The sequence below is a fragment of the Carassius gibelio genome, chromosome B18 (assembly GCF_023724105.1).
Source record: "Carassius gibelio isolate Cgi1373 ecotype wild population from Czech Republic chromosome B18, carGib1.2-hapl.c, whole genome shotgun sequence".
Taxonomy (NCBI): domain Eukaryota; kingdom Metazoa; phylum Chordata; class Actinopteri; order Cypriniformes; family Cyprinidae; genus Carassius; species Carassius gibelio.
In genome coordinates this window covers 4992757-5019503 of record NC_068413.1, presented here as the reverse complement: position 1 = coordinate 5019503, position 26747 = coordinate 4992757, and the positions used below count along the sequence as shown (strand labels likewise).

Below are 26747 nucleotides of genomic sequence, written 5' to 3'. Positions count from 1 at the left end.
ACACACACACACACACACGACACGCACACACACACACACACACACACACACACACACACACACACACACACACACAAACACAAATATATATTAATAAACACAAACACAGGCAAAGTTGATAAATACTGTAGTCGGTATGAGAGGTGAATAATACATTGAGTATGAATATTACTGTACATGAATAGGTGAGACATTAAACACACTGTACAAAGACAACATTTTACAACTTTACATTGTCCGTAGCAGCTCACTATACATTCACCTGCCGTCTTTCTCACATATAAACATCAGAGAGAGGAGCAATCTATCAAACACATATGAACTGGCAGACCACATGCCTTTTCAGACATTAAGAGTAGAATTCAGAGTTGAAGTGCGCATGCCTTTTTTTTTCTTTTTCTTTTTTTCGCATGTGCTGCCTAATGTAAAGCCCATTTCTGTCACATAAAGTATAAAATGCTTTGGTGAATCATACTTATGATACAGTACATACATAGGACTTATGATATAAAAATAAAAAACAAATATTTATGAGATGAAAAGTCAAAGTTATGAGATAAAACTCAACATTATAACAAAAAGTTAATACGAAATAAAAGTTGTCAAAAACTAGAATTGACACAAAGATCATTCTTTTGACTCTATATCATAATTCTGACTTTTTTATGTCATAATTGTGACCATCATAATACATTTGTTTTTTATGTCCATTTCAACTTGATCTGAAATATGCGTGTCAGTTTCAACTTTTGGGCATAATTTATCTCAGATATATTTTTCCGTCAAGATTATACCTATCTCAGAACTCTGACTTTCTATTATGTCATAATTATGCCTGTCATCATTTTGACTGTTATAACTAACTCATAAAATTAATCTTTTTTCACAATTGACATTTCCTGTCATAATTTAGAGTATCTCAAATATGACTCAAATATGATCTCATAATTATGACCTCTGTGTTACAATTACATATTTTTCTTGTTAGTTATTTCAGTTATGACTTTTGACATAATTTTGACTTTTTATGTCAATTAATTTAATCTCAAAATAATGACTCACAATTATGAATTTATTTCATGAATGACTTGTTATTCACTTATTTGACCTCATTATCACACATTATGTCATTTGAATTACAATTGTATTATTTGAATTACAATTATGGCTTTGCTCTCACAATCATGATGTTGTTGTTTTTTTTTTTGCCATATTTTTTTAATCTCATAAATAACATTTTATTTCATAATTATGATTTAACAAAGCATTTTTTTTTTTTTTACAAGTTTTAGCTCATGATTCAAAAAGACATTATGTAAATGAAGAAACAGTGCAAACCATGTTCAATAGATAATGTACAGCTCTTGAAAATGAAATGTCATTTAACTGCAGTACCGGGACATTAATTGCAGCAGGCAAATATCAGTGGGTTTTGTGAATAATACACACTCCATAATTAGCCTAATATGCATATCCATAAAGGAGGTATGTTTGCACTGAAAATATTGACAATGACTTTATCAGCTGGTTAAATTTGATTATGGTTATGGAATGCGATGCAGGTTTTCGCACCAAATACTGCGAGTGAATTTGTTCCTCAACGAGTCTTCCTCAAAAAGTTCAGAAGAAGCTGCTTCATCATCCAGCAGCTTCTAGGTTTCCTAAAACACAGGTTTCGTATTGTTCTAAAGTAAAAAACAAAGACAAAACAAAAAAACCTCTACTACACGAAAACATTTGTTTTGATAAATGTTAAAGCCAAATGAGGTAAGACTGAAGGGATCTTTTGCCTTGTCTTGTGCTTTAGTAACACTAATCTCAATGTGTTCAACAACGTCCTTACATAGGACTTGTGCCTTAGGACTCTTACAAATTAAACTCATCCTTCATTTTAACCAACATAATTAGCATCGGGAGTGGTTGGAATACAAACACTTATGAGCCATCACTCAGAGAGCTATTTGTTTAAGCCGACATGATTTTTGGAGGTAATTTCCCAAGCTGATTGTTTTTGGAGGCAGGCCAGAGTGAGGGAACGAGATGCTCGCGGAATGAGCAATCCAAGACCACACAAGAAAGAAAATCACTCAGATTTATCTTACACCGGCTCTGATCTGAAAAACAGCTAAATTAATCGCTAAATTTCTTTATTCTGATGTCTACAAGAACAGAAGATGTGTGCTCGTTTTGCTCTCTGTCCTGCAGAGATGCACTTTTCGGCCTCAATGCATCTTTGCAGCATTACACACACTCGCATACACATGTGCATGAACATAAAATATCACACTCGTTCTTGAGTTTCACAACAGACAAAATGTGCATTTGAAATTAATACAGATGTATTTACAAATATATAAAACCACCCAATGAGGACACTGGAATGGAGGAGGCCAACCTCTTATAAAGGTCTATGAGACCTACGAAAGAACTGGGAGTGATTACCCCACTCCCATGACCACAGTATTTACAACACACATTTCCAAATCCTCCTCTGAATTCCGCTCTAAACCAAACAGAGTGTATGGGAACCTCAGATGCTGATATGTTATGACAACTACGATTTTTTTGCTGCATGTCACTACAAGCAGGTCATGTCATCTCCGTTCAGGCTTGCGGACAAAATATCAACACTGGAAATGGATGGAACACCTCTGACTACATAAACACCTACACTGACCAAACAGCAATCTGTAATGGCGACACGAGTAGGTGTTATTGAGGGACACAGTGACCTCTCTCATGTGTGTTTTCAAGTATAATCAGGAGCACAAACGCAAAAAACCTTCCATGTATACTTTTACCCATAAGATGTTCTACATTTAGCTAACAGCTAACAGCTAATACTTTATCGAGGGGCTTTTTGAATGACACTGTTAATGATCGTTTTATATCAACAAGCACTTGTAATCATAACAGCCCTCTTTCTCGATGAGGAGTGGCCGAAATGTGTACGTCGGTCAGCTTTGAACACTTCTAAAGGAGGGAACGGCAGATTCCTGTTGGGATCTGAGAATTTGTATCCATATATCAAGTCCTGGTCTGAATCCAGACTCAAACTTGGGTTAGGTCTCTGAATCCAATATCCCAACTGAAGTCCAGATTGTTAGTTTGATGGGTAATGTGTGGGTTGAATGTACGTATGAAAGCTTTGTAGCGCACTGCAGCAAGATTTCTCTTCGAGGACTTGAGGTTTTTGGTTGGTGGCCAGGAATTGCTATTGATTCTTGAAACAGATTCTGGCTGCTCGTCCGCACTTCGGTCCAGTAGTCTTTATATTTCCATATGGCTAGTTGCGAATTTAGCCTTTGAGACTCTGTCTCCTAACGCCTTTCTCTGCGGTTCTGGCATTATTAGGTGAACAAATTGCTTAAATTCATAGCAACAGTTCCAGCCGCAGTTCTAGCTCTTTGAGTAGTTTCTGAATGTATGTTTCTCGGCCAAGCTTTTTCAAAAAGAGCTGTTCAGGTGACCCTTAAATCAAGAAATAACCTGTGGGATTTATGGAGAGTCTAAAATTTTATTCTTAAATTGTATGCTCAGTCCTGCTTATTCTCCATCAGTTGTTTACTTCTGAGTTTGGATAATTTCTGAACACTTTATGAATCCATCCAGCATAGAAGGCCACGTTCACGAAAACGGCCGGCCGGTTGTTTAGGGCACATCCTCTGCCATTTATGCTCACGCCGACAATGACTTTACTGTTACTCTCTTGGCATACTAGAGGGCCGCCATAGTCTTTCTGTGAGCATGAAAAATACAAAAAACAAAAGGTAAAAGGTATGAATAAATGTTAAAGTGCAACCAAAACCCTTATAATGTGTTTCAGTTTGAAAATAAGATTGCATTTGTCTCAATAAGTCAGTGATTAAAATAAGCAGTCGTTCAATCATTCAAAAGTTTGAGGACGGAATATTTTTAAAAGTAAGAAGTCTCACCAAAGCTGCAATTTTCTATTTTAATATATTTAAAAAAGTAATAGAAGAAATCTCTTACTGACCCAAACTTTTGAATGGTAGCTCGTCCTGCAGAGAGTAAATATAGTGAATAAACTCACCTCGCACACTCCTTCATCCATCCTGCCACCAGCACACAGTTTTGAACTGTTGATTGGGATTTTCCCTTTGTGAAGCTGATGGCATCGTCCATTGCTCACTATGGGCAGATGAACTCTTTTCAACGTTCCCTCATGTCCAGTGCCTGAGAAAGCCAGAAAACACTCTATTAGAGACTATATTTGGCACATTTACTTGAATATGAACTCAGATTTGTGTGCTTTCCCTCCTGCTTTCACACTGTTACGCTATGTAGTTCCGAAGCACAAAAACCTTCCAAAATGCTGTCATCATAAACATGAATTATTTTGGAAGCTGTTTGTTAATGTTGCCTCACAACAAAACTAGAACTTTTTTTTTTACTTTCACATTCTAAATATTTGCAGCATTTTTGTGACTTTTTTTCCCCTCCCAAGCCCTGGTTAATTTCCTACTCTGCTCCCATTTTTACAATGTATTCAAATGCTGTTCCATGGTGTGCACACAAGTTTGGGTAATGGATTCATGCTATCATAAGAACCAAAGGTTATGGTCAGTTGAAGACACTGGGTGGTTGTTGTGTTAGGCTGGAAGCAAGACAGCAATGTTGTGTGCCTGTAAAGCTGTCAGGTGGTGGGGAGTCTCTGATGACTGGCTCTTAAATTGAACCCACCTTTGGTCTCACCCCAGCCGTACACAGAGCATATGGTGTCCTCCTGAATTCTGCAGTCTGCCACAGGCAGCTGAATAACTCTGACATGCTCTCTTGGGAGTGCAGGTCTGTGTGAAAGAGGAACAGAGAGGTCATTCCATCAACAACAAAGGAATAAGATCAGAGATGGAATATATTAATAATATACATATTGATTAATCAGCAGTCCTTACTGAGCCAGTCGGAGCAGGGCGAGACTAGAGCCTTCCGGACCACAGATGACGTGCGAGATTCTCCTCTCCTGTCTGTGGAAGTCATTCTCACCCGACTCGTTCAAATGGGATATACCAAGCCAAACTCTGTACTCTGATAGGTCAGGCACACTGGGGGGGAAAGCATATCATAAAAGAATGATTTCAAGTTTTGGGCATAAATAATTCAGAATTATTTATTTGTGTGCGTGCAATTTAGTAATTTATTAATTCAGTAATTTAGTTTGGTATGACCAATTTTTCTGATATTTTCCAACATTAAATGGGACATTTTTTAATGTCTTTTATGCCAACAGCTTTTTATAACAAGATGCATCAGATATATTAGAAAACTGCATGTGACAAGTCCAAAAAATGTTTTTTAGTCTTTTTGCAATTAAAAAGTTCAGAATAGATTATTTTTGCAGCTTTGATTTTGCAAATGATCTGAAAATTGTATTTTTTTAGACCAGGAATGATGTTACAGTATGTTTTTGTAGTAAAAGGAATATTTTAATCTCAAAAGTTCAAGGTAAATTTGATTCCCTGTGATATGATCTCTGTATTCTTTTTGTGGATAAGTAGATATATGGATGTTTCATGCTATAAGATGCATGTTCTATAAGATCCGCAGCTTTGATTTGTTGGGTTACATGTTCAAGGAAGCCCACTGATCATTGACCCTATGACCCTGAGAATCCAGAGGTCACGGGCAGGGCACGACGGTGACTGTGCAGCAAGGCTGGAGATAATTACCATGACGAGAAGCACTGTCTGTCTGTCAGCACCCACTCCTCCCTGACCAGAGAACCTCCGCACCAGTGAGTGCTCCTGAAGAGACCGAGAGACATCAGACACTGACGCATCTCCAACATGACTCTCTCACATTATAAAACATGACAGCGCAGGGCTTTACTTTGGAGAAGCTGTCTGTACACTGACTTCATGGACAACTGCACTTTATTTGGAGGGAATTTTACATTCAATCTCCCTGTGATTTGCTTTTTAGGACCTGCTGATATAAAGAAAGTGGATACAAAGATTTGGGAAACGCAAATATCCTGTAAAATTACTCTAACTTTACCTAACAGTATAATGCTAACAAGTAAGTATTTTGGTGGAGGATGAGCTGCATGCTAACTTGTTAGTTAAGGTTATGAATTCGTAACAAAAGTAACAGTAATATTGATGCTTATTAATGCGCTATATATATACAGGTGATATGATGAAATTTAAGGGCCTTTTTTTTTTTTTTTGGCCATTAAACAGCCAGTTATCACTAAAGTGACTAAACATATCTACAATGTTTTTTATTGGTCATGCTGCTGCCTTTTCCCTTAATTTCCACTATTAATTATAGCCATTCAACATTACAGTATAATTGAAATATAAATATATATATATATATATATATATATATATATATATATATATATATATATATATATATATATATATATATATATAATTATAATTATAATAAGTATTAAATTATAATTTTTACATTATATAAATCATTTTTCTTTAAACAATTAAACATATTAAAAAAATAATATTTAAAAAATATAAATATCATATAATGTATTATATTAAATAATTATATACAATTATATAAGCACCTTATGCTTGATATGTTTACTTAAAAATAGAAAATGTTAATGAATAAAATAATGAATGTTAATAAATAAATAATAACTAATAAATGTAATAAAATAATAATGAAAAGTAATTTTAAAAACTGACATTTATGACAAAAGAAAACTGTGGAATAAAACAATTTAAAGCAGGAAATTCCAAATAACTGCTTTATAGTCAATTAAGTCTTACTATAATGTCAAACTGGTAATTCTTCACCTTTCAATAAATACACATGAGTAATTCTTGAGTTACCAATTCTTAGTGAACCACAAATAATTTTTGTTAATGATATTATTTAACTTATGTTAAATATGTTATCTACATATTTTGCAAATGACTTACCCTCTCTGTATGCTGACTATCCAGCTGCCTTCTTTAATCCGGACAGGCCCACCACCGACGATTCTCACCTGCTTGTGAACAAAACATGAGGTCTTTGTACCCTCATCTGTAAAGAGAAGTGAAAAGACAAAATGAGGGCTGACATAGAAGTTTATCAGAATACAGAAAAACACACAAATTCTCAAAAGTGCTTTTGAAATAATCTTTCTAATGCAAACGATTATCAGATGGAAATCTGCACAGCTTAACAACACTTGAAAGACATGATTACCTTTTTGTGGTAGATTGTTATGTGAGGGCTCACCTAAAAAGGAAGGAAAAGGAAATAAAGCTTATTTTTGTTCTAAGCAATGAATAGGCATGAGAAAAAAAAAGATGTGGTCACCAGTGATGGCTGTTTAGAGTATAATTTGAGTGAAAGTGTGTGAGGTCTTTAGCATTGGACAAGTCTGGTCTAGCATGTGGGACCAGTTAGACCTGCGCAGCACTGAAGCTTAACTTATACATGTGAGTATGTGTGTGTGACAGAGACAGAGGGAGTGCTGACAGTTCGAGCCACCTGGACTTTACACTCTTTAATTAAACTGAAACCTCTGTGGAAAGTGTGCGCATGTGTGTGTGTGTGAGTGATTGATGTGCCGTATGTAGATTCGTAACACATGGCCTACATGCTCAACACAAGTCTGCGGTGTCAGTGATGAGAGTCAAAAAAAGCATATGTGGGTACATAATGGTCCAAAATATGGTTATTGTCTGTAATGTATACAGAAATCGACTGCCATACATTAATATAAATAAAGATAGATAGACTCAAATTAAAGTTAGTGACATTACTTGTACTTAAGTAAAAACTTCCAACACAAGTGTGTGAGAGCTGTTAAATGCTACAAACAATTGAGTGGGCAAATTCTTAACTCCAGAAGCACTTCAAATGATTCAGTGAATGAGTGAACTATTACAATACTGTTAAAAAGGTTGTGTGTGTGTGTGTGTGTGTGTTTTTTAAAGGAACGAATACATTTATCAGCAAGAACAAATGAACATTTATCTAATAGACATCTAATCGGGGGAAATCGTGGCCTAATGGTTAGAGGGTTGGACTCCCAATCGAAGGGTTGTGGGTTCTAGTCTCGGGCCGGACGGAATTGTGGGTGGGGGGAGTGCGTGTACAGTTCTCTCTCCACCTTCAATACCACGACTAAGGTGCCCTTGAGCAAGGCATCGAACCCCCAACTGCTCCCTGGGCGCTGCAGCATAAATGGCTGCCCACTGCTCTGGGTGTGTGCTCACTGTGTGTGTGTGTGTGTGTTCACTGCTCTGTGTGTGTGCATTTCGGATGGGTTAAATGCAGAGCACAAATTCTGAGTATGGCTCACCATACTTGGCTGAATGTCACTTCACTTTATAATGTTAAAAATATTTTTATATCTTAATTTCTCGAAAATTGTGAGTTTATGTCCCGCAATTCTGACTTTACATCTAGCTATTCTGACTTCATAACACAATTGTGAGAATTGTGAGAATTGCAAGATATAAACTCGCAATTGCAAGAACAAAATTGTGAAGATAAAAAGTCGCAATTGTGAGATAAAAAGTGACAATTACCTTTTTTTATTTTTATTTAGTGGCGGAAACAGGCTTTCACAGTTTTCAACATTAATAATGATTAGCAATGTTTCTTGAGCATCAAATCAACATATTAGATACATTTTTAAGAACCTCCATTACAATAATTTGCAGCTTTGCAATGGTTTGTAGTCTCAAATGAAATGGTCTAGGAAAAGTGTTTCTTTTTCATACTTTTATGTTCTGCTCTAACTATACACCTCTGACATAGCTCATTCTAAATGAATAGAATACATAATTTTAGTCTACTTTAGGAAATATCTTTTTAGCATTTTGCTTTTGGGGGTTCAGTGGTTTAAATTAGCCCCATATTCCTCAGCTTCTGTTAGACTCTTCATGTTTCAAGCAGCATCTTTAGTGAACCCAAAGGTCTAAAATCAGGTTGTAATGTTAGCACAGACTACATGCAGCTCACTCACAGGGTTTGAGAGAGCAGTAATCCCAGGGGATGGATGAGCTGTTGGTATAACACCACGGGCCATGTTTGTCCTTGTCCGGGTTTCTGCAGAAGTTCCCCCCCTGTTCAGCCATCAGCAAGTCTGCATCTCTTTCACTACTGAGAACGAAAACAAATTTCATCATTACAACAGAAGATGTGCAGCTTTAAAAACATAGTAAAAAAAAATCACGTTAATATAAACATACAAATCAGGTGCATCATTCAGGCAAATCCAGGGTTATTTAACACGAATCAAACAGTCTATCCAGTGTTTGTAACAAAACAATACATCTAAATCCATTTAGAAGAAGAGTCCAAAGAAACATCTTCTTCTCATAAGTTCATCTTAAGCCCCAGCTGTGTGGAGCTCCTCCCAGGAGGCAAGGTGAAGTATTTAGCCTGTGCATTACTCATGACATGCTTCCCCAAGCTTTTCCACATTATCACTCAGATTCAGGAAGATCCACAGATGCTACAATTCTCCAAATGTTCACCAGAGACCAAAATTGCTACAATGAAGAGCACATGCATGACACCGGTGGTTTTCTTGCCGTGCTACTCTAGGGTTCATACAATGTAAACAATCTACGCCTAATGTGCGTCCAACAGTGACCTTTGCAACCCGGCCATGGCGGCTCACAGGCTGCGGGCCAAATAAAGGAGCTGATTGACTTTGATGTGTTCATTGAGAAGGGTTAGGGTGAGGAAAGGGGTCAGAGTGTGGCTCTAAAGAATCCAGTTCCAGCTGGGTTGGCCTGCCTACAATTTTTAAGGAATTGAGTCACTCCAACTGTTATACATTTACCATCAATTAGAGCTCTTCAGAATGGGGGTCCTGCACTAAAACGTGTTTTTCTTCCTCAGAAAACCGTGAGGGTCTTATTTTCTCAACGAAGACAAACGCAACCTGACAATCCCTGAGCTTTGCATCAATGAGCTGGCAGGGTTCTGGAAAGGTCGACCTTTGACCTGGAACTTGTTCATAAATCAGGAAGTTATTTAACGCCACACATCTCAGGGTGAGTGTGGATGGCAGAAACAACACAGGCCTTTTGCGGAAATGATTGCTCGACTCCTCTGAGACTTACACATGCACGCTCACTGATAATGTGCCAGTGCACATTAAACACAGGCAAAACCATAACTGCATTAGAGGAAACAGACCACACCTGGCAGCAACAAATTTAAACCCTTGCTATTTAACACTCACGTATGGCTGTACGTAACTGTCAATGCATATTTGATAGCTCCATATGCTTACATATATTTTACAAACATGAGATATTTCACAAAGCATCTGTCCCATTTATTCACTCTCACCAGTTTAACGACAACTTGCTGTGATTTACCCTTGAACCTGATGATTAAATGGAGTTTGTTCCCCTTACAAAGTGGCACAAAGGCATCATGGGATTGTCCTTGAGATCCTGCATAGCAAGAGGTGGACCTAGTTTGGTTTCCATGGAAACTGAGTGAATGTCCATGACTGAATCTATGTGCTGCACTGATATAAATTGTGGTTCTGCTTAATATGGAAAATTCATATAGAAAACAAAATGTTTGTCCATACTGAAGGACTGTAAAAAATCTGTTTCTTTATTTTATTCCATTTAAAGCTCAATCAATGAAAAAAAGATATAATTATTACTCTGAAATTAAGATACACAGACATTTATTTTGCAGTGTATGGACAGATCTTACCTTTTACTGTGGTCTTTCCATGGAGCACAAGGGAGGCCAGAGCGTGTTTTTGCCCGTTTTCCATTGTATGTGTCACCAATGCCCATATAACACTCTGAGACAGACAAAAAAACATTATATTTTCAAACTAAAGCAGATATTATAAAGATGCTGTGCAATAATAGTAAACAATAACATTTTCTGTGTGTGTGCTTGCCAGTGCAAAACTCACTATGATATTTAGTTACTTTTTAACTTACTTATGTAGATATGGATCTGGTCCCTCATTAAAATAAACTTTTACAAATTTTCAGGCAAACACTATACATAAAATTGCTTAAAAAGTAATATCACACTTTTCTCAACCAGTTGCCTGTGTTGGGTATTTTTTATATACAATTATGGTATTTATTAATATTTTGAATTAGCTTTTTTAAATCTTCAGTTTCCTTTTGAATTTAAGTTCTAGTATTTTTTTATTATATTATGTCATCTAGATTTAAATTACTGTTTGACGAATTTACATTTCAGTTTTTGTAATTTTAGTACTTTAGTACTGCAAAGGCATCGTGTCTAATTTTAATTTAATTTAATACATTATTTAATTATTTTATTTTATTTTTACATCAAAGTATATTCAATCAGTTGTTGAAAAAAAAAGGTAAATACACAAAATATGATTTTGCCAAAGTTTAAATTCAAGTTCTCTGAACTCACTAAGCAATAACATAAATACAAATTAATTTATGCATAAAGTGATATATTTCATATACAGCATGATTAAATAGAGATATTTTATTGATCCCAGTGAGAACTTTGCTTTTAATCAATGCTGTTAACCTAAATGCCCCAAAATTATTATCAAACTCTGCAAGTCAAAGTGCTTAAAGAAACACAGCAGGTTTGTGGAAACACTGCTTATGGAAACACAGCAGGGCTCCCAGTGCAACACAACTGTCGAACGATCATCCCAACGGCCTCAATTGGAACACAGGCTAAATCGATCTTAACATCAGCGCTTGTGCGAGTCCTTCTATGAAGCGTCTTCTGGGCCCTGCCAGTCACACGAAGCTGTCAGCAGTGATTAATGCTTGACTCATGCTGTCTCATTCCCACACTGTGGCTCCTGCTCCCTGCACATGTTTCAAACAGCCCCCATTAGTGGCCTTGCAGATCGGACTACAGGGACCACAGTATACCGATGCCAAGACAGCCAAGAAAGAGCAAATGAAAGAGAGTAAAAAGAAGGGGTAAAGAGCTACAACATTCTTGAGCATCATGAAAAGCAGTTATTTAGATATTATGTCTTGCTGGGGAGGATTAATAAGAACAAAGTCAAGGAAGTTTTTTGAGGGTCGTTTTGATATGCAAAGGAGGAACTACTTCAGAAGTTTTAGTCAGCCAGAGAAACAAAGTTGGAAGAACGCCAGCCATAACATCATGGAAAACAAGATCAAACCATTAGATTATAAACATGTTTCTGAAAAGCAAATAAGTGTAATAGGTTTTATGGTCGCTGTCTGTAAACTGGCCTAGTGTACTGGAATTTTTGTCCGCAGTACAGAAATACACATCTAGACAGAGAGGAGGCAACGCCAGGGTCAGACATGTCACAAAACTTCACAAGAGTTAAATATCTCTGGACAAGGGCATGGCTTAAAATACTCTATCAATAAGCTACAGCTGCCACAGTGCTTTTACCAAATAAATTATATTTGAAACAATTAGTTTCAGTTTCCACTGAAATGTTCAAACGCAAACAAAAGTATCAATATGCCTTGGATTTCAATAAAACAGTACATTTCTCCCTGGATTTTCTCAAAATCAAGGATGCTGATATTTTACATAAAATTATCTCTATACTGTAGTAATATCCCTGAGCTCTGATTAGGCTGTAAGAGTTCATGGCCTGAATAAAAGTACAACACTGTGATCTTTGGACAGATAATTATTTGTTGAGAACACATGACACTCTTGAACATTAGCTAGCCAATAAGGCGATGCCTTTCCATGGTAGCGTCACTGAATTCAAAACCCAGTAGCCTTGTGTAAGATAGTGTATTTCCCAATGCCTGTCAGACACTGATTTCATAAAGTGGTTTGTATATATTTTTTTACTGTTATTTAAAAACATATGCTGTAATAAATTTGAGTTGTTATGAAGAGCAATGAGGTCTAAATGGTTAAAACATTTTTGAATGTCTGTGTTCATGCACATCTGTTTGAATGAGAATGGAAAATGTAATGCTGGTAACATGCAACAGAAATGCCAAAATTTCGAATGGATACCAGAAAAAAAAAATAATGTGAATGACTCTTACCTTCAGGTTCAGATAGTTGTACGCCACAGCGAGGGATGTTGGTGCAGAATGCCATAGGTACATTGGGGTCAGTCGTGAAGCACCATGGGAGATGACGACCATCAGGATTCCTACAGTAGTTCTCCCGGAGATCCCTGCAGTGCAGATGCGTACATTTAATCATATAAACAAAGTGAAAGTGAAAGTCGTGACATTTGCCAAGTATGGTAACCCATACTCAGAATTGGTGCTCTGCATTTAACCCATCAGACACAGCAGTGAGAAGTGAACACACACCCGGAGCAGTGGGCAGCAATATATCCAGCACCCAGGGAGCAACCGGGGGTTCAGTGTCTTGGGCACTTTAGCCATGGATATTGAGGGTGGAAGTGAGCGTTGTTCATTCACTCCCTCCCACCTACAACTCCTGCCAGCACCGAGACTCGAACCAGCAACCTTCTGGTAACTAGTCCAAGTCTCTAACCATTAGGCCATAGCTGCCCAATCTTACAGTTAAACACATCACACATATAGAGTTACAAGAGCATATTCTGAACTGACTGAGACTGATCTTAAAAAAGTATTTTTTTAAAAATATAAAAATTTTATTTTCTTTCATTTGTTGGCTGTGTTTGTCCAAGTAAAACGTTTTATTTTGTTCCTTAGATTTGATGGGTTCCTCATTTAAAGGTATCTTCATGACATTTTTTTCACCCATTTTTATAATTTCTCATCTGTTGTGATGTCTAAATGTACTAAATGTTTTAGTCTTTCAATAAAAGGCAGGTCAATATTTGAACTACATCGATACTTAATGCATATGTTTTAGGAGCATTTTCTTACTTGCAACGGTAATTCTGTGGTGTATAAAAGTGTCGATGGGGAAACTGGGCATCCCATCTCTGACAGGTCACTCCCTCGTGGGTAATGCCAACCGTTCCACGATAACCCTCTCCACGCCCATGGAAACAAGTTGTTGTGTTTTCAATGTGACCGCCGTTGTCTGAATCTGAGTAAACAATGTAAAACATTAACAGAAAGACAAGGAGATTGAGAGAATGAAGCATAATATCACTCCTTAGGCATGATGAGCGCTGAATCATAGATTCACTATTAACTGTAAGACTGTGCTGTCTGAGGGAGGAATAACAACAGCTTTATCCTTCATAACAGAGAGAGATGCTTCCTGAATGAGTCAAAGCAGTCACTCAGTCTGTGACAAATGCTGAAACAGTAGCCTACAGAGCTTTTTTTAGGACAAAACGTAAGTGTTTTATGAGTCCACAACAGATATAGTATATATATTCTTTTTGCCTATGAATCTCATTGCAATAAATTACGCTCATTGGAAACAGTTATTATGTTTACCTCCAATAAACTGAAAGTTTTTCAGTCTGCTAATGAGGCTAGCAGCATAGGAATATAGTCCTAGTCATACTATTAAAACCCAAAATCAAACTCTTAAATGCATCCAGTACACTGAGAAATTGAAGAGATCTACAGTGGATCCCAGTGTATGCAGTGTTATCCCAGCTAACAAAAATGTTAAAGTTAAATTAACGTTGTTTTTGAATGTTCTCAGAATGTTTTATATATGTTTTTTTAGGTTTATATGAAGGTCTGCAAAAACAAGAAGGAAGCATTCCATTTTATGATTTTACAAACATTATGGTAACGTGATTTTTTAATGTTGAACATTTGGGAACATTTTGAAAATATTTTGAAACTAGTAAAGTAGTAACGAAAAAGTAACATTTAAAAAATGTTAGACGAACATCCAACTAAACATTTCAGGAAAAAAAAAAAATTTTTTGTGAATGTATAATAATTTGAGCTAACGTTTTAACATTATTAAAGAACAGATAGGATTTGAACAAACATTCTATTAACACTAGTGGGACAATGTCTATTCAGACCTTTGAGAGAACCTTGCCAGAATGTTCTGAGAACATTCTCTGTCAGCTGGGATCATTTTTGTACAATGTTAGGTTAGCAATATTTGCAGTTAAGCAAATGGAAACAATGAGGCACTTTTTCTTACTATGTTTACTGCAGAGCAGTATTGTATCTTTTAAGAGCATGTTTAGCTTTATAGAGTATCAGATAGTCTTGTTTAATATAATGTTCCTTCTGCAATTAGACGATAGCCATATCTTGTAAAGGAGATGCACATGATGGTTTCCACAGGTGAAAAATGAGTGACATACATAGCTAAACTCTGTTTAGCTACTTATTGAGATGCTGAGGTGTATGAAAAGAAGCTGCGCTCTGCCAAACAGGAAAGAGTGTGGTGAAAAGTTCCTCCCAAGACGGTGATCTTTGAGAATCCATCACTGGATTTTGCTCAAGGTTACATGGACATGGATTAGCCAAATAGCTCTGAAATCCAAATGAAACTCCCGTGCCTCGGTCTAGAATGGTGAAGAGCACGAGAGTCGGACGCCTGAGTTTATGTTTCGCTTCCCACTTGAACCAACATGCCGTCGCCTCGCTAATGAAAATAAACAGAGGCAGTGCGAGGAGGAGGTAGGGGTGAGGGTGTCATTATAATAATAGGTTTTTGGGCACGAACTGGGGGTTTGAAACCCACACGCGTGTTTTGTCTTTAGCGTGGAAGGTTTACATAGCACTTGAAACTCAAGCACATTTCTCTCATGCAGATAAGGCAACGCTCTATTGCACTGATGAGGGAAAATAAACACAGAGGCACAGTACTGAAAAGACGGGGCAAGAGCTGAGGAAAGAGAAAGAGAGAAGAGAGCGTTTTATAGGTGGACCCTCCTCTCTCTCATTTACAAACAACATTCCTGTGAGGGTCCCAAACGAGAGGGGAGCCAGCGCTACAGGAAGAGGAAGTTGTAAATTTGGCAAACTCTGCCTCTTTTTATTCTCCTTCTCTCTGGCTTCTTTTTGTTCTTCTCTCTGTCTCTTCATCTTACACATAAGATGCGGACGCGCACACTCACCACACTGTTTGATGTTACAGTACTCCCATGGAGTGCTCGGATCAGTGGTGAAACACCAGGGTCTCTGGCGCCCGTCTGGGTTCCTGCAGTAGTTGTCCTTTAGACCTTTATCGGGGTATCTGTCATAGGAAGGGCGAAACGAATACACTTAACATGCCAAATATCAACTATCCTGGTTCTACAAATCTTTGACTTATAGGCAGAATAAAATTTGAATAACCTCCAGAAAATACACAACATGCTCTCTGCCACTGGTACAACAGGACCTCTTAGGTAAAGCACACAAGAAAGAAGCTCATCACTCTGCATACAAGTAAAGACTCATACTGCACAATTTTTAGTTTTGCATGCTCATACCCTATATTTGTTCCTATTAAATACATTTTTAGATAATTTAAATTCAATCTTAACTATTTGATTGATTGAATTGATTTTAATTTTCAATTTACACTAACATTGTCTATAATTTTGTGGCAGATTTGTCGTGTAAAGGTCGAAGAGCTTCTGTCTTGTAATATTAAATGGGTTTTTATGGTTGATTGAAGACATCATAGACACTTTGCCTCTTTGGTAGGTTCACACAAAGCAGTCATTTAATTTAGTGATTTATATCAAATGGGGGCATGACACAGTTCCCATGAGGTCAAGTGGGACAAAAACTTTATTGATTTTTCAAATATTTTTCAAAGTTGCTCACAAATGCCATTCCGGATTAGGCTAAATTCAAAATCATTTACCATGTATGCAATCTGACATATTAAGAAAATAGACTTTGTGTGTTTAGAAACCCTTAAGGGAGGTATTCAAAACAAACTGACATTTATTTCAAGATTAACAATATTGTTGTTTCCCAGAACTAAATATGTAACTGGGCCACTGGAATGGTTATGCAAAATGAAAATGCCATTGAATGGAAAGTGCATGTACATCAGGTAGCAATATGGTCAACTCTTTCAGTTGTTATTCTCCACAGAGTAGGTATGTAATTGAGTAAAGATGTCCAAGAAACTTATTTCTGTCCATTATGAACAAAACAGATGATGTTTTCCAAAAAACAAAATGTAATTGTTCATGACTGCTTTTGGCCATCACTGTAAGATGCTTGCACACATCGTGATTTCAGACAGATTAAAACATATCTGAATAATTTTCCACAATTAATGTTAAATGACATGAGCCCAATGATCCACTCATGACCCTAGCTTTCTTCAGCAAAACATTATCACTGATAAGTCACTGACTAGTTTTTTCAAATGATATCTGAAACTCTCTTTGAAGCTTAATCATCTGAAGACGTGTGATTGTTGTTTGCCATGCAAAACTCACGCAAGTGTTTTGAGTGGATTTTATGGTTTCCAGCATTGCTATGGGGTTGCTAACATTTTCTGATTGGTTGTTAGTTTGTCGCAAATCAGGCCACCTCCCTATAATATTTTAGATTAGTCTCAGGTTCCTCTTTAAAGGAATGGTTCATCAAAAATTACTCAAAATTTTATTATATTTTGAAGAATGTGGACAAACAAAGTTTTCAGTCTCCATTGACATGCAAAGTACAATGAAAAATGCTATGAAAGTTAATGGACACCAGAAAGTGTTTGGTGACAAACATTCTTCAAAATCTTCTGTTGTGTTCAGCAGAATATAGAAACGTGTACATGTTTGGAACAACTTGGTGAGTAAATGATGACATAATTTTCATTTTCATTTAATGCAAGTCTATGGATTTTGTGTCTTCCATGTGCAAAATAATAAGTTTTATGAAAATCAGTCTAACAGAAGTTGTCCCTTACTGTATGCGTTTTCTGGTAGGTCTCATACCTTTTAGGGTGGAAAAGGTGTTTATGTGGTTCATCAAGGTCCCAGCGCTGGCATTCCCGGCCGCTCTCTGTGTGGTCCAATGGTCCACGGTAACTTTCTCCATTACACGTCATACATTCCACTATGAACATGGAACATGGCTGGTAAGAATTTTAACCAGGACAAGGCCCAAAAGAGTCCAGCTGAGCGATATTAGCATGCTTGTGAGGATGACTCAACAGAGTTCAACCTTGTTTGTCATGTTAAACAGTTAGAAGACTGCATCTGTGGCTGAATGCTGTTAGTAAATTAGTGCACATGTTTGTTACGCATAGACTAATCAGTAATGATTAATGATCACAGGGATTGTAATCGCATTTATCAAGAAGACAAGCAATTACGCAGCCACATGTGACCCCTCAGATTGTCTAAAAATAAATCATCTGACGTTTCAATTTACTAGGCAGATGTACCAATCATGAGGCCTTGCTTTTAACCCCTAATGTATGTTGCAGCTTCTAAAATATTTTGTTTGATAAAAGGTTAAAGCAACATGTAATTATTACAGTACTTAGTAAAGAGTTTAGTAACTGTAAGACTAAGCCAAATATCACAGCAGATGGGGGTCACCTCAGCTAGAGTCATCTCTCTAAATCCTGCTATTAGTTGTACAGTACACACGGTATAAGGAGCAGATCGCTGTAGCAGAAACATGTCAGCCACTCTCATGAAAGCATAATTTTCCTTGTGTTTGTGCGGGTATTTGATTATGGGAAACTAATTTATTCACAAACCCTCCCAGCCACACTATGAAACCCTTCAAATAGAAAAGAGGCTCTCTTTGTTGGCCTGATTTGTTGGCTTTTTCTGCAGAAAACCCCTTTTTCTGCATATGCTACTCAATGTGTGCTCCTATTAACGGAAACCTCCAGTCACCCCAACAATCAAGCGCTTTCATTCTTCTTCAATAGATAAAGTCTTGAATCTAATAAATGAACAATTCACATAAAAAATGTGTTTTTAAAGGGCTGAAAATCAATGCAAACCAAGTGCTCATATTAAACAGCTTTTAAAAAGAGATATCATAAGTGAGATCCTTTCAACATCAAAACTGTTTCTCCAAAACGGTCAACTGAGAACAAATGAGAACAAATGAGGCTTTTGAAATCTCCAGATGAAAAAAAAAGCTCAGTTTTGCCAAGAAACTGTTTACAATTAAATGTCAGAGATTTAAATTAGAAATGTACAATGATTTTCTGTAATTCTTCTCTTAAAGGCCAAATTATCTTAATAATACTGACATTCATTTCATAGCTTTATCAAATATCTAAAAAAAATAAAAGCTATAAAAGAGCATACTGTGATCTATCAAATATAAAAGGTTGATGGTCTTGGACTCACCTTCCGAGCATTGTGGGATGCTGCAGTCCTGGTCCCGTATTTTGGGGTCTGTGGTATAGCACCAAGGACCTGTTGTGGTGTTGTCTGGATTACGACATAAATTCTCCTGTAGATCTCTGTGCTTGTGCCTCAGGGGTAAGAAACTAACAGAGTGAGAAGAAAACATTAAACTGAAATGAAGTTTGTGAATCTTAAGCTGAATTGCTCCAAATTTCATGCTGTCACTCTTTTACACATTACTTGACATTTTTAGCTGCAGAGCGAGGTTTAATACTCTTTTATTGATGTAAGCAATCCTTTACACTTATTCGGTTTTTTGTATTTTTATTACAATAACATCTGATACTACAACTGAACTAAGAATCACAAATTTAACTTGGATGTCACATGACACAGTTGTGACTTCCAGCCAAGTACAACAGGAGATCTCAATAACTTATATCTATATTAATAAGAATGGCATGACTAACAATATCTTTTACATCAGAACACATCTGCTACTCTACATTTCATTGTGATGCAAGATCTTAACATGCACGTGGCTCCGGGGGAATTGTTGCATCTTAATTTTTTTCTTATTACTTATGGAAAAAGCGCAAAGGTGGAATCTTAAAACAACAAATGCATGTAGTTAAATAATGATTTTGGCAAGCGAATGGTGTAGTGTAAAGTCTTTGGTCAGACAAGGTCAAAAACTGAACAGTGCTTGAGTGAGAGAACGCTCATTATGAGCATTGTTGTTTTAATAGCATTTTACTTTGGCTATTTGGATGCTGTAAAGCGCTTTGAGTGCCTAGAAAAGCGCCATACATTATAAATGTAAGGAATTAAGTATTATTATTATTATTATTATTATTTGAAAGTTATGAAAGTAGCATTACACAAAAACAAATGTTTTTGGCTACCAATGCCATTATAGAATTACACATTTATCTTTCATCTAATAATCCATTTATTCTGAAACCAAAATATTTTAAAATAAATGGGTTATGGCAATAACGTTAGGAGTTGGTATATGTGACATTGGTGACCACCATGATGGGATGACCCATCCTATATAGACCAATACAGGCCACAATTATGACTGGAATATTTATCAACTGTACATAATTTAAGACTTATTTTTCTAAAGTTACCATTTCTTTATGGGTACCACTTTATGGTAAAATTCTGAGATACAGATAATGCATAGAGTTTCAAAAAGTATTTTACCCTTGCCATGCAAATATTTGTAAACCATTAATAAATCATTCCCTAAAGCCAAATGGTAATTATCTTTTGTGTAATTGCCTTTGGCATGCACAACACAAATCAACCATCAAGTTCATGATGATTGATGAATACAGATAAAAATGCAATCTGTGACAAATTAGCTGACCTACAGGCCTGTGTGGTATTTCAGAACGTTCAGGTCCATTGGTTTTTTGAGCCGATAAAGCATGCCTGTGATGTTTCAGAGGCAAGCATATCAAAAGCTGGCTTTAAAACTGTACTGATGTCTATTAGAGAGATAAAAAGAGTTGAAGAAAAAAGAGGAGAACGAGAGAAGGAAATATCTAGAGCGGGAAAGTTGGTGGTAAGGGTTCAAGGTCTCTAAAAAGGTAATTACATTTTCAGGTTTTAAGAAAAGTGCTGTAAAGGCCAAAAAAATAGGGCAGATCTATCGTATCGACTTTCAGTACAGGAAGTAAATCGAAGCACCATGTGGTGTCCCTAATGAATTCCTGTAGCCGTAATGAACTCAAAGACGTGTTCTGCATTAGGTATCTTATCTTAGCTTTGTGCTGCTTTCTGTCAAACTCCCACTTATGCACAAATCCTCTAAACATGACATCTGTTCCAGGCTGCATATGGCTTCTTGTTGTTTATTTTTAGATGTAAGTGTATACAAAAATGTATATTTGGGGGTAAACTTGTCCTGAAGTATTTATGCATATAGGCATAATTGTAAACAAACATCTATTTTTGGTCATGAAAGAATGGAAGCAATTGTTTGAAAATGTGCTGGCCGCTCATTGGCGTTCCTGTCATTGACCTAATTGTCTCTGTTGGCCCTCCACTTCTGAGAATCAACGACTGTCACACTTAGACTCAGTGAGAACCCTCTAACCAACCAAAGCCAGTAAGACAACATGCATAAAACTACACATTCATCATCATTAGAGACTAATGGGGATTTTTTACGACTCACAAAGTCTGTTTTGCCATTAGCTTTCTAATAGGGTAATATGTGCATAAATAAATAAACTGAAACTTACCAAGGAGATGTTAACAACTATCTACACTCCACAAGACTTTTGATAGCCAAAAAAAAAATGCACATGGTGGATAATTGGGTTTAATTGCCCACAGAGAGAGAGAGACAGACCAAATCACGAATGGGAGGTAAAGAGGATGAGTAAGCACTTACTTGTGTTCATGCGGCTTTTGGGTATTCCAGAGTTGGCACTGGACTCCACTCTTGGTCACCGATCTCTTTCCTTTGTAGTTGAATCCATTACCAATGATGCATTCTCTCATGAAGTCTAAAGCACAACAAACATTCAGACAAACCTTGGGTTACATAATATTTATGTGCAAAAGTCTAACTAAAAATATATTTATATTATATATCTATATATTTTTGTGATAAAATAGATCACAAATCAGACTGACATCACAAATTGATTGCCAATCAAACTGACATCAAAGACTTGACTTCACTATGTGAAATTAATTACCTATTTTCACCCAATTACCACTGCCATCCAAACTGAATTTAAAAAGATGCTACATCATTTTGTTCAAGCCTTGGCTAATATTTGGCATCAAATTGAAATCCAGGTGTCTGCTGGGAAGATTATTTAATGTTGTTCAAAGAAGTCTCTAATGTTCACCAAGGTTGAAAATACATAAAAAATTGTAATAATATTGTGAAATATTATCGCATTTAAAAATAACTGTTTTCTGTTTTAACATATTTTATTTTATTTATTTATACATCTGTGATGATAAAGCTTTTTTATTTTTATTTTTTTTATTTTACTCTAGTATTCAGTGTTAAACAATCATTCAAAAACCATTCTAATGATGTATGCTGAATTTGTGTTTTTTGTTTTAAATGCCTTTACTGTCACTTTTGATCAACTTGATGTGCACTGGCTGAATAAAAGCTAAATAATATAATTTACTGAACACAAAGTTTTCAACCAAGGTTGCTTAAAGTCTCTAAATGTCACTGTTGCACTTTGCTGTCAGCAGTAAAACATACAGACAAGCAAAGTCAACAGAAATTCCTGCCTGATCTTTGTGTTTCTGGGTCTGCATAAACATTTGATAAATGCCAAGTCTTAAGAACTTCAATAGTTTTACACTTCAGAAAATCTGCAGTACTTTTAGAAATAGTAGGGGGCAAACAGTGGGATATTTACTTTACGTGAAAGTCATTTTGCTGTATCATCCTTATCCTGGTGGTGGATAGATATAACGTTAGTGTGTGTGTGTGTGTGTGTGTGTGTGTGTTTGTATAAGTGTGTCATCATCACATGGACACTCACAATTATTCACACTGAAACAGTGGCAGATTATGTCAGTATAGTCTTAATTCTAGATGTCTTTGAGATTTAAAAGAGTTTAAAAACAAACTATGCCCCAGTATAGACATTTAGGTGCAATAACAGTAATAAGCATAAAAAAATATCCTGATATGATGGATTATATCAGAAATCTATACTGTTTCGGAATTTCAAAGCCAAATCTATAATTTTACGTTCTACAACAACAAAAAAAGTACAAACAGGATTAAGGTATTACACAGTAATAAGATTGCTAATGGTTTCATATTTTTTAAACCCGGTGTAAAAAATAGTACTGTTTGAATTGAAAATAATATATATATACTCGTAATATGGGATTAATTAGATAATTGTAAACACTGATATTGGTAGATGTTGATTTGATCAATGATATCTCATGAATCCCAATTATACATGCTCTCTGGCCTAAATAAAAAAAAAGTCTGTGGAAATAAAGCAGGTTTTTTACCTTTCTTCTCATATAGATCAAAGTTGAAGTCATTCTCCATACGGACACTGACAGTGAGGCTGTCATAGGAGAGTAAATGGCACTTTGCATTTTTCTGATCAAAGTTGAATGCTCTGCAAAGATATATAGCACATGTTAATCATATTAAATAACGTTAAGCATACAAAAAAACAAAAAAAAACAACGAGGATGGTGACAAGATCAATCAATGTATTTAGGTCATTAATTGGTCATCAATTAATGTATTTAGTAGATACTCTTATAATTTAAAGCAAAGCATAAAATAGCTATTGTAGTCACATTTTTACATTTTGAAGTCAGATGATGCCTCAAAAAAAGAAAAGCAGTGCAAGAGCTAAAGGTCAAATGTCATGCAACCTCATGGCATTTTTATCTACTAAGAGCTGCATTTTCTTTTTTATGCAGAAGTACCCAGAGGTCATCGACCTGACACATCAAAATAGGAAATACTTGGACTGCTGATGTTTGATTTCCACTGGTTAAACAGATTCCAGCTGCTTCCTCTCACACTGTGTTGTAAACAATTAGCTAACCCAATTATATTTCAAATCAGCAGGTTTCCAAGAGCAAACTGGTAGTGTGCTCCTTTTCTAGACACACTTCAGCTGTTTATGATTACATATGAAGTTTAGTGTCTTTGTGATTTAATCTTTGTAGACATCTGTACCTGCAGATGAACTGAAGCTTCCTGTTGCGGCTACAGCGACGTGCACACTTTACCAAACTCATCTTGCGGCCCTTGGACATGTAGGACACATCAGGTGCCGTGACCAGGCGCACAGCATCAGTCTTCTGATAATCTTGCAGGGCATGCCTCTTCGTTTCTGCCACACAGATGACACATGTTAGAACGTGGTGGGAGAGGCTATAAACAATAATTATATTATTATTATACGCATATTTTATACTATTTTTTTTCCCAAATATCCTCTTTTGAGTTCAATAGAAGAAAGAACGTCATAGATATTTGGAAAGACATGAGGGTGAGTAAATGATGATGCAGTCTTCATTTTTTGGGTGAACTATCCCTTTATGGAATCCCTCTGTCCTGGTCAGATTTAATTGTTTGTCAGTTTTGCCAGGCTGACTGTTAACATGCCAAAAGTATCCTTTTAAATGAAACACAGCTAGAAGTATTACTCTCACAAAGATCATAGTTGTGCAAGAACTTACTAATACTAAGGTCATGAATCGACTACTCAGTTATGCGGTGGGTAGAATATTTACTGGGTCATATCCTTATTGAGTCGTAACAGTAAGGGAAAAAATAATTTGCTATTAAAGTCAGTGAAGCAATAAATTAGCTTTATGTGTACAGCAGGATGCAAAGGCATCAATCACTGTCTGCTTTGGTGAGGTGGTGGAGAGGATTCTGAAGGCCAGGGGAAAAGGTTTGGTGCTGCACACAAGGATCAGCACCAAACCTTTCATAATGCATACACGCGTTAATCACCAAACCTTCTCAAATCACCACCAGAGCCCATCCATGCCAGCTGCAGTCAAAAGAATTGAGTTATCTGCCAAGCACATGGTTAGAAAGCACCAATTTCACAGCCACAAACCACATTGTGAGATCAGGCTTGTTATGTGTGTGTGGAACAAGCCCTACATTTTGATAGTAGACCAACCAAGGAACATTACACCCAGTCTAAGCTCTAAAACTGACCCAAAGCCAACAATCATGCTCTCTGAAGAGACTCCAACTCTTGACTAACTCTGGATATTATTAGAATGTAAGTCTGAACAGAACAACAAGCACCATGGTTAGATAAGTTGGAAAGGTTTTCTAAACATCTCCTTGGGCTCAATATGTCTGAACAAAGGTTTTTGCACAATATTACACAGAATTTATTATTATTAAATCAATAAAAACGAAGCTGTTCTAAACTCTGGGCAACTTACACCGACCCTTCAATGTCACAGAAGTACAGAAGATTAAAAACACAGAATAATAAATAGGCTCTGTGCAATAAAGCGGTTTTGATTTCAAAAGAAGGGTTTCACAGTGCCACACTCCAACAATATATCTCTCCCTTCGGCTCCATGCACCCTGTCGGTGACTCATTTATCCAGATGTTTTGCGAAGAAACAGCCCACTCACCATGAATGTCAACATCTGTGAAGTTTTCCGTAGTGAAACTTCATACGATGTTTGGGAACTGTGACGCTTTTGATACACATGTAATTTGAGTCATGAACTGAAATTTGTTGCATGCCCAATGTATTTCAATAGCTGAAAAATTAAACAACTGAAATTTAAGTGAATAATAAAGAAGTTCTGCAGAGTTCCAGGTCAGAGTATGTGATTTGGCTTCTTTTGGGACTACTGTACTTTTATTGGGGGGGGGGCTATACAAAATAAGTAACATTAAGGAACTTTAAAGTCTGTGTTAACTGGATGTTGTAACTGATTTTTATTTATTTATTTATTTATTTATTTATTTATTTATTTATTTAATCTTGAGATGAACTTCACAGTAAAAAAAAAAAAAAAAATACTGAATAATAAAAAATAAGGCGAGACCTGATTTTAGCAAACCTACTCACTATCTGTAGCTTGCAAGAGACTAAAGATTGGAGGAGGGAAGTTGTTTAGGATGTTCAGTCCAAGTCGTCAAACTGACATCATCGGAGAAGGAATGCCATTTCAAGCCAATTTCAGATTAAAAGATTACAAATAATTTTTATTTTTGTAGATTTAGCTGCACATGTGTGCTAACAATGTAAAAAGAGTTCATTTTGATTTCATGCAGACTTTAAATATCCTATACATATGCTCAACTATAATGCAGTACAAATTTACATATTTACATAATGTTATTCACAGTTATTAGATATATGCATATTGTAAATCATCTTTATAAGTAAACAGTGTTTTTGAGGAAATAAACACATAAAATAACACATTTTAATGATATGTGTTATAAATGTTTTATCAAGCAATAGATAGTAAAACAAAGTTTACATCAAAAGTCTATTATGCTGTTGTTTATTTGTCCATAGCAGTGTGGACATTTGTGTCAGCAGACTCAGCACTGATTTGTTAAAAAAAAAAAAAAATTATAAAAAAAAAATTATATGAGTAGATATAAGTCAGTAAGCATAATCTGTATGACTTTAAAAAACCTGAATGTGTTACTTTCATGAAAAAAGATGCTACAAAAAATAACCATGGTAACCTCAGTTTTCGTCCTAAAACCATGTATTACACGTATGTATATTGCTGTAAAACATAATACAGTTATTACCTTAAAATATAATGCACGAGACCCTGTAAGACGCTTTCTCTGACTGAAGGAAAACTTACCTGAGTAAACCAACACGGCCACACAGAGCAAAATTTTGTAAATCCACATGTCGCTTTGGATAGTTGTATGTGACCCCCTTCAAAAGACACAAGAGATGTCAGAAGTCTTGTCGTTTTCCTTCTCTGAATAAGGCAATTTTTTAGAGAAAGTCTCTAAGTGGTTGCTGCTGACTCTCGCGGACAGTGAGCGAGCGCGTAGTGAACTGACTGAAGATGAGCGCGAGCTGAGAGACTCTACCTCACGCGCTCCCTCCCCTTTCCCCAGCCCCATTT

The 26747-nt window shown here is 36.3% G+C and overlaps 1 protein-coding gene across 1 annotated transcript; it reads right to left on the bottom strand.

Annotated features, from left to right (window-relative positions):
* Window positions 1–110: 110 nt before the first annotated feature.
* On the bottom strand, window positions 111–26703 carry LOC127977266 (hepatocyte growth factor). Its single transcript, XM_052582053.1, has 18 exons — window positions 26475–26703; window positions 23835–23991; window positions 23147–23259; window positions 21534–21648; window positions 19124–19266; window positions 17744–17864; window positions 15926–16044; window positions 13803–13968; window positions 12981–13114; window positions 10681–10774; window positions 8960–9096; window positions 7186–7218; window positions 6915–7020; window positions 5691–5765; window positions 4917–5066; window positions 4705–4811; window positions 4055–4197; window positions 111–3739 (listed from the first exon to the last, which is right to left on the bottom strand). The coding sequence occupies exons 1-18, from the start codon at window positions 26521–26523 to the stop codon at window positions 3557–3559; spliced, it is 2145 nt and encodes a 714-aa protein (XP_052438013.1). The 5' UTR covers window positions 26524–26703; the 3' UTR covers window positions 111–3556.
* Between the last annotated feature and the right edge of the window lie 44 nt (window positions 26704–26747).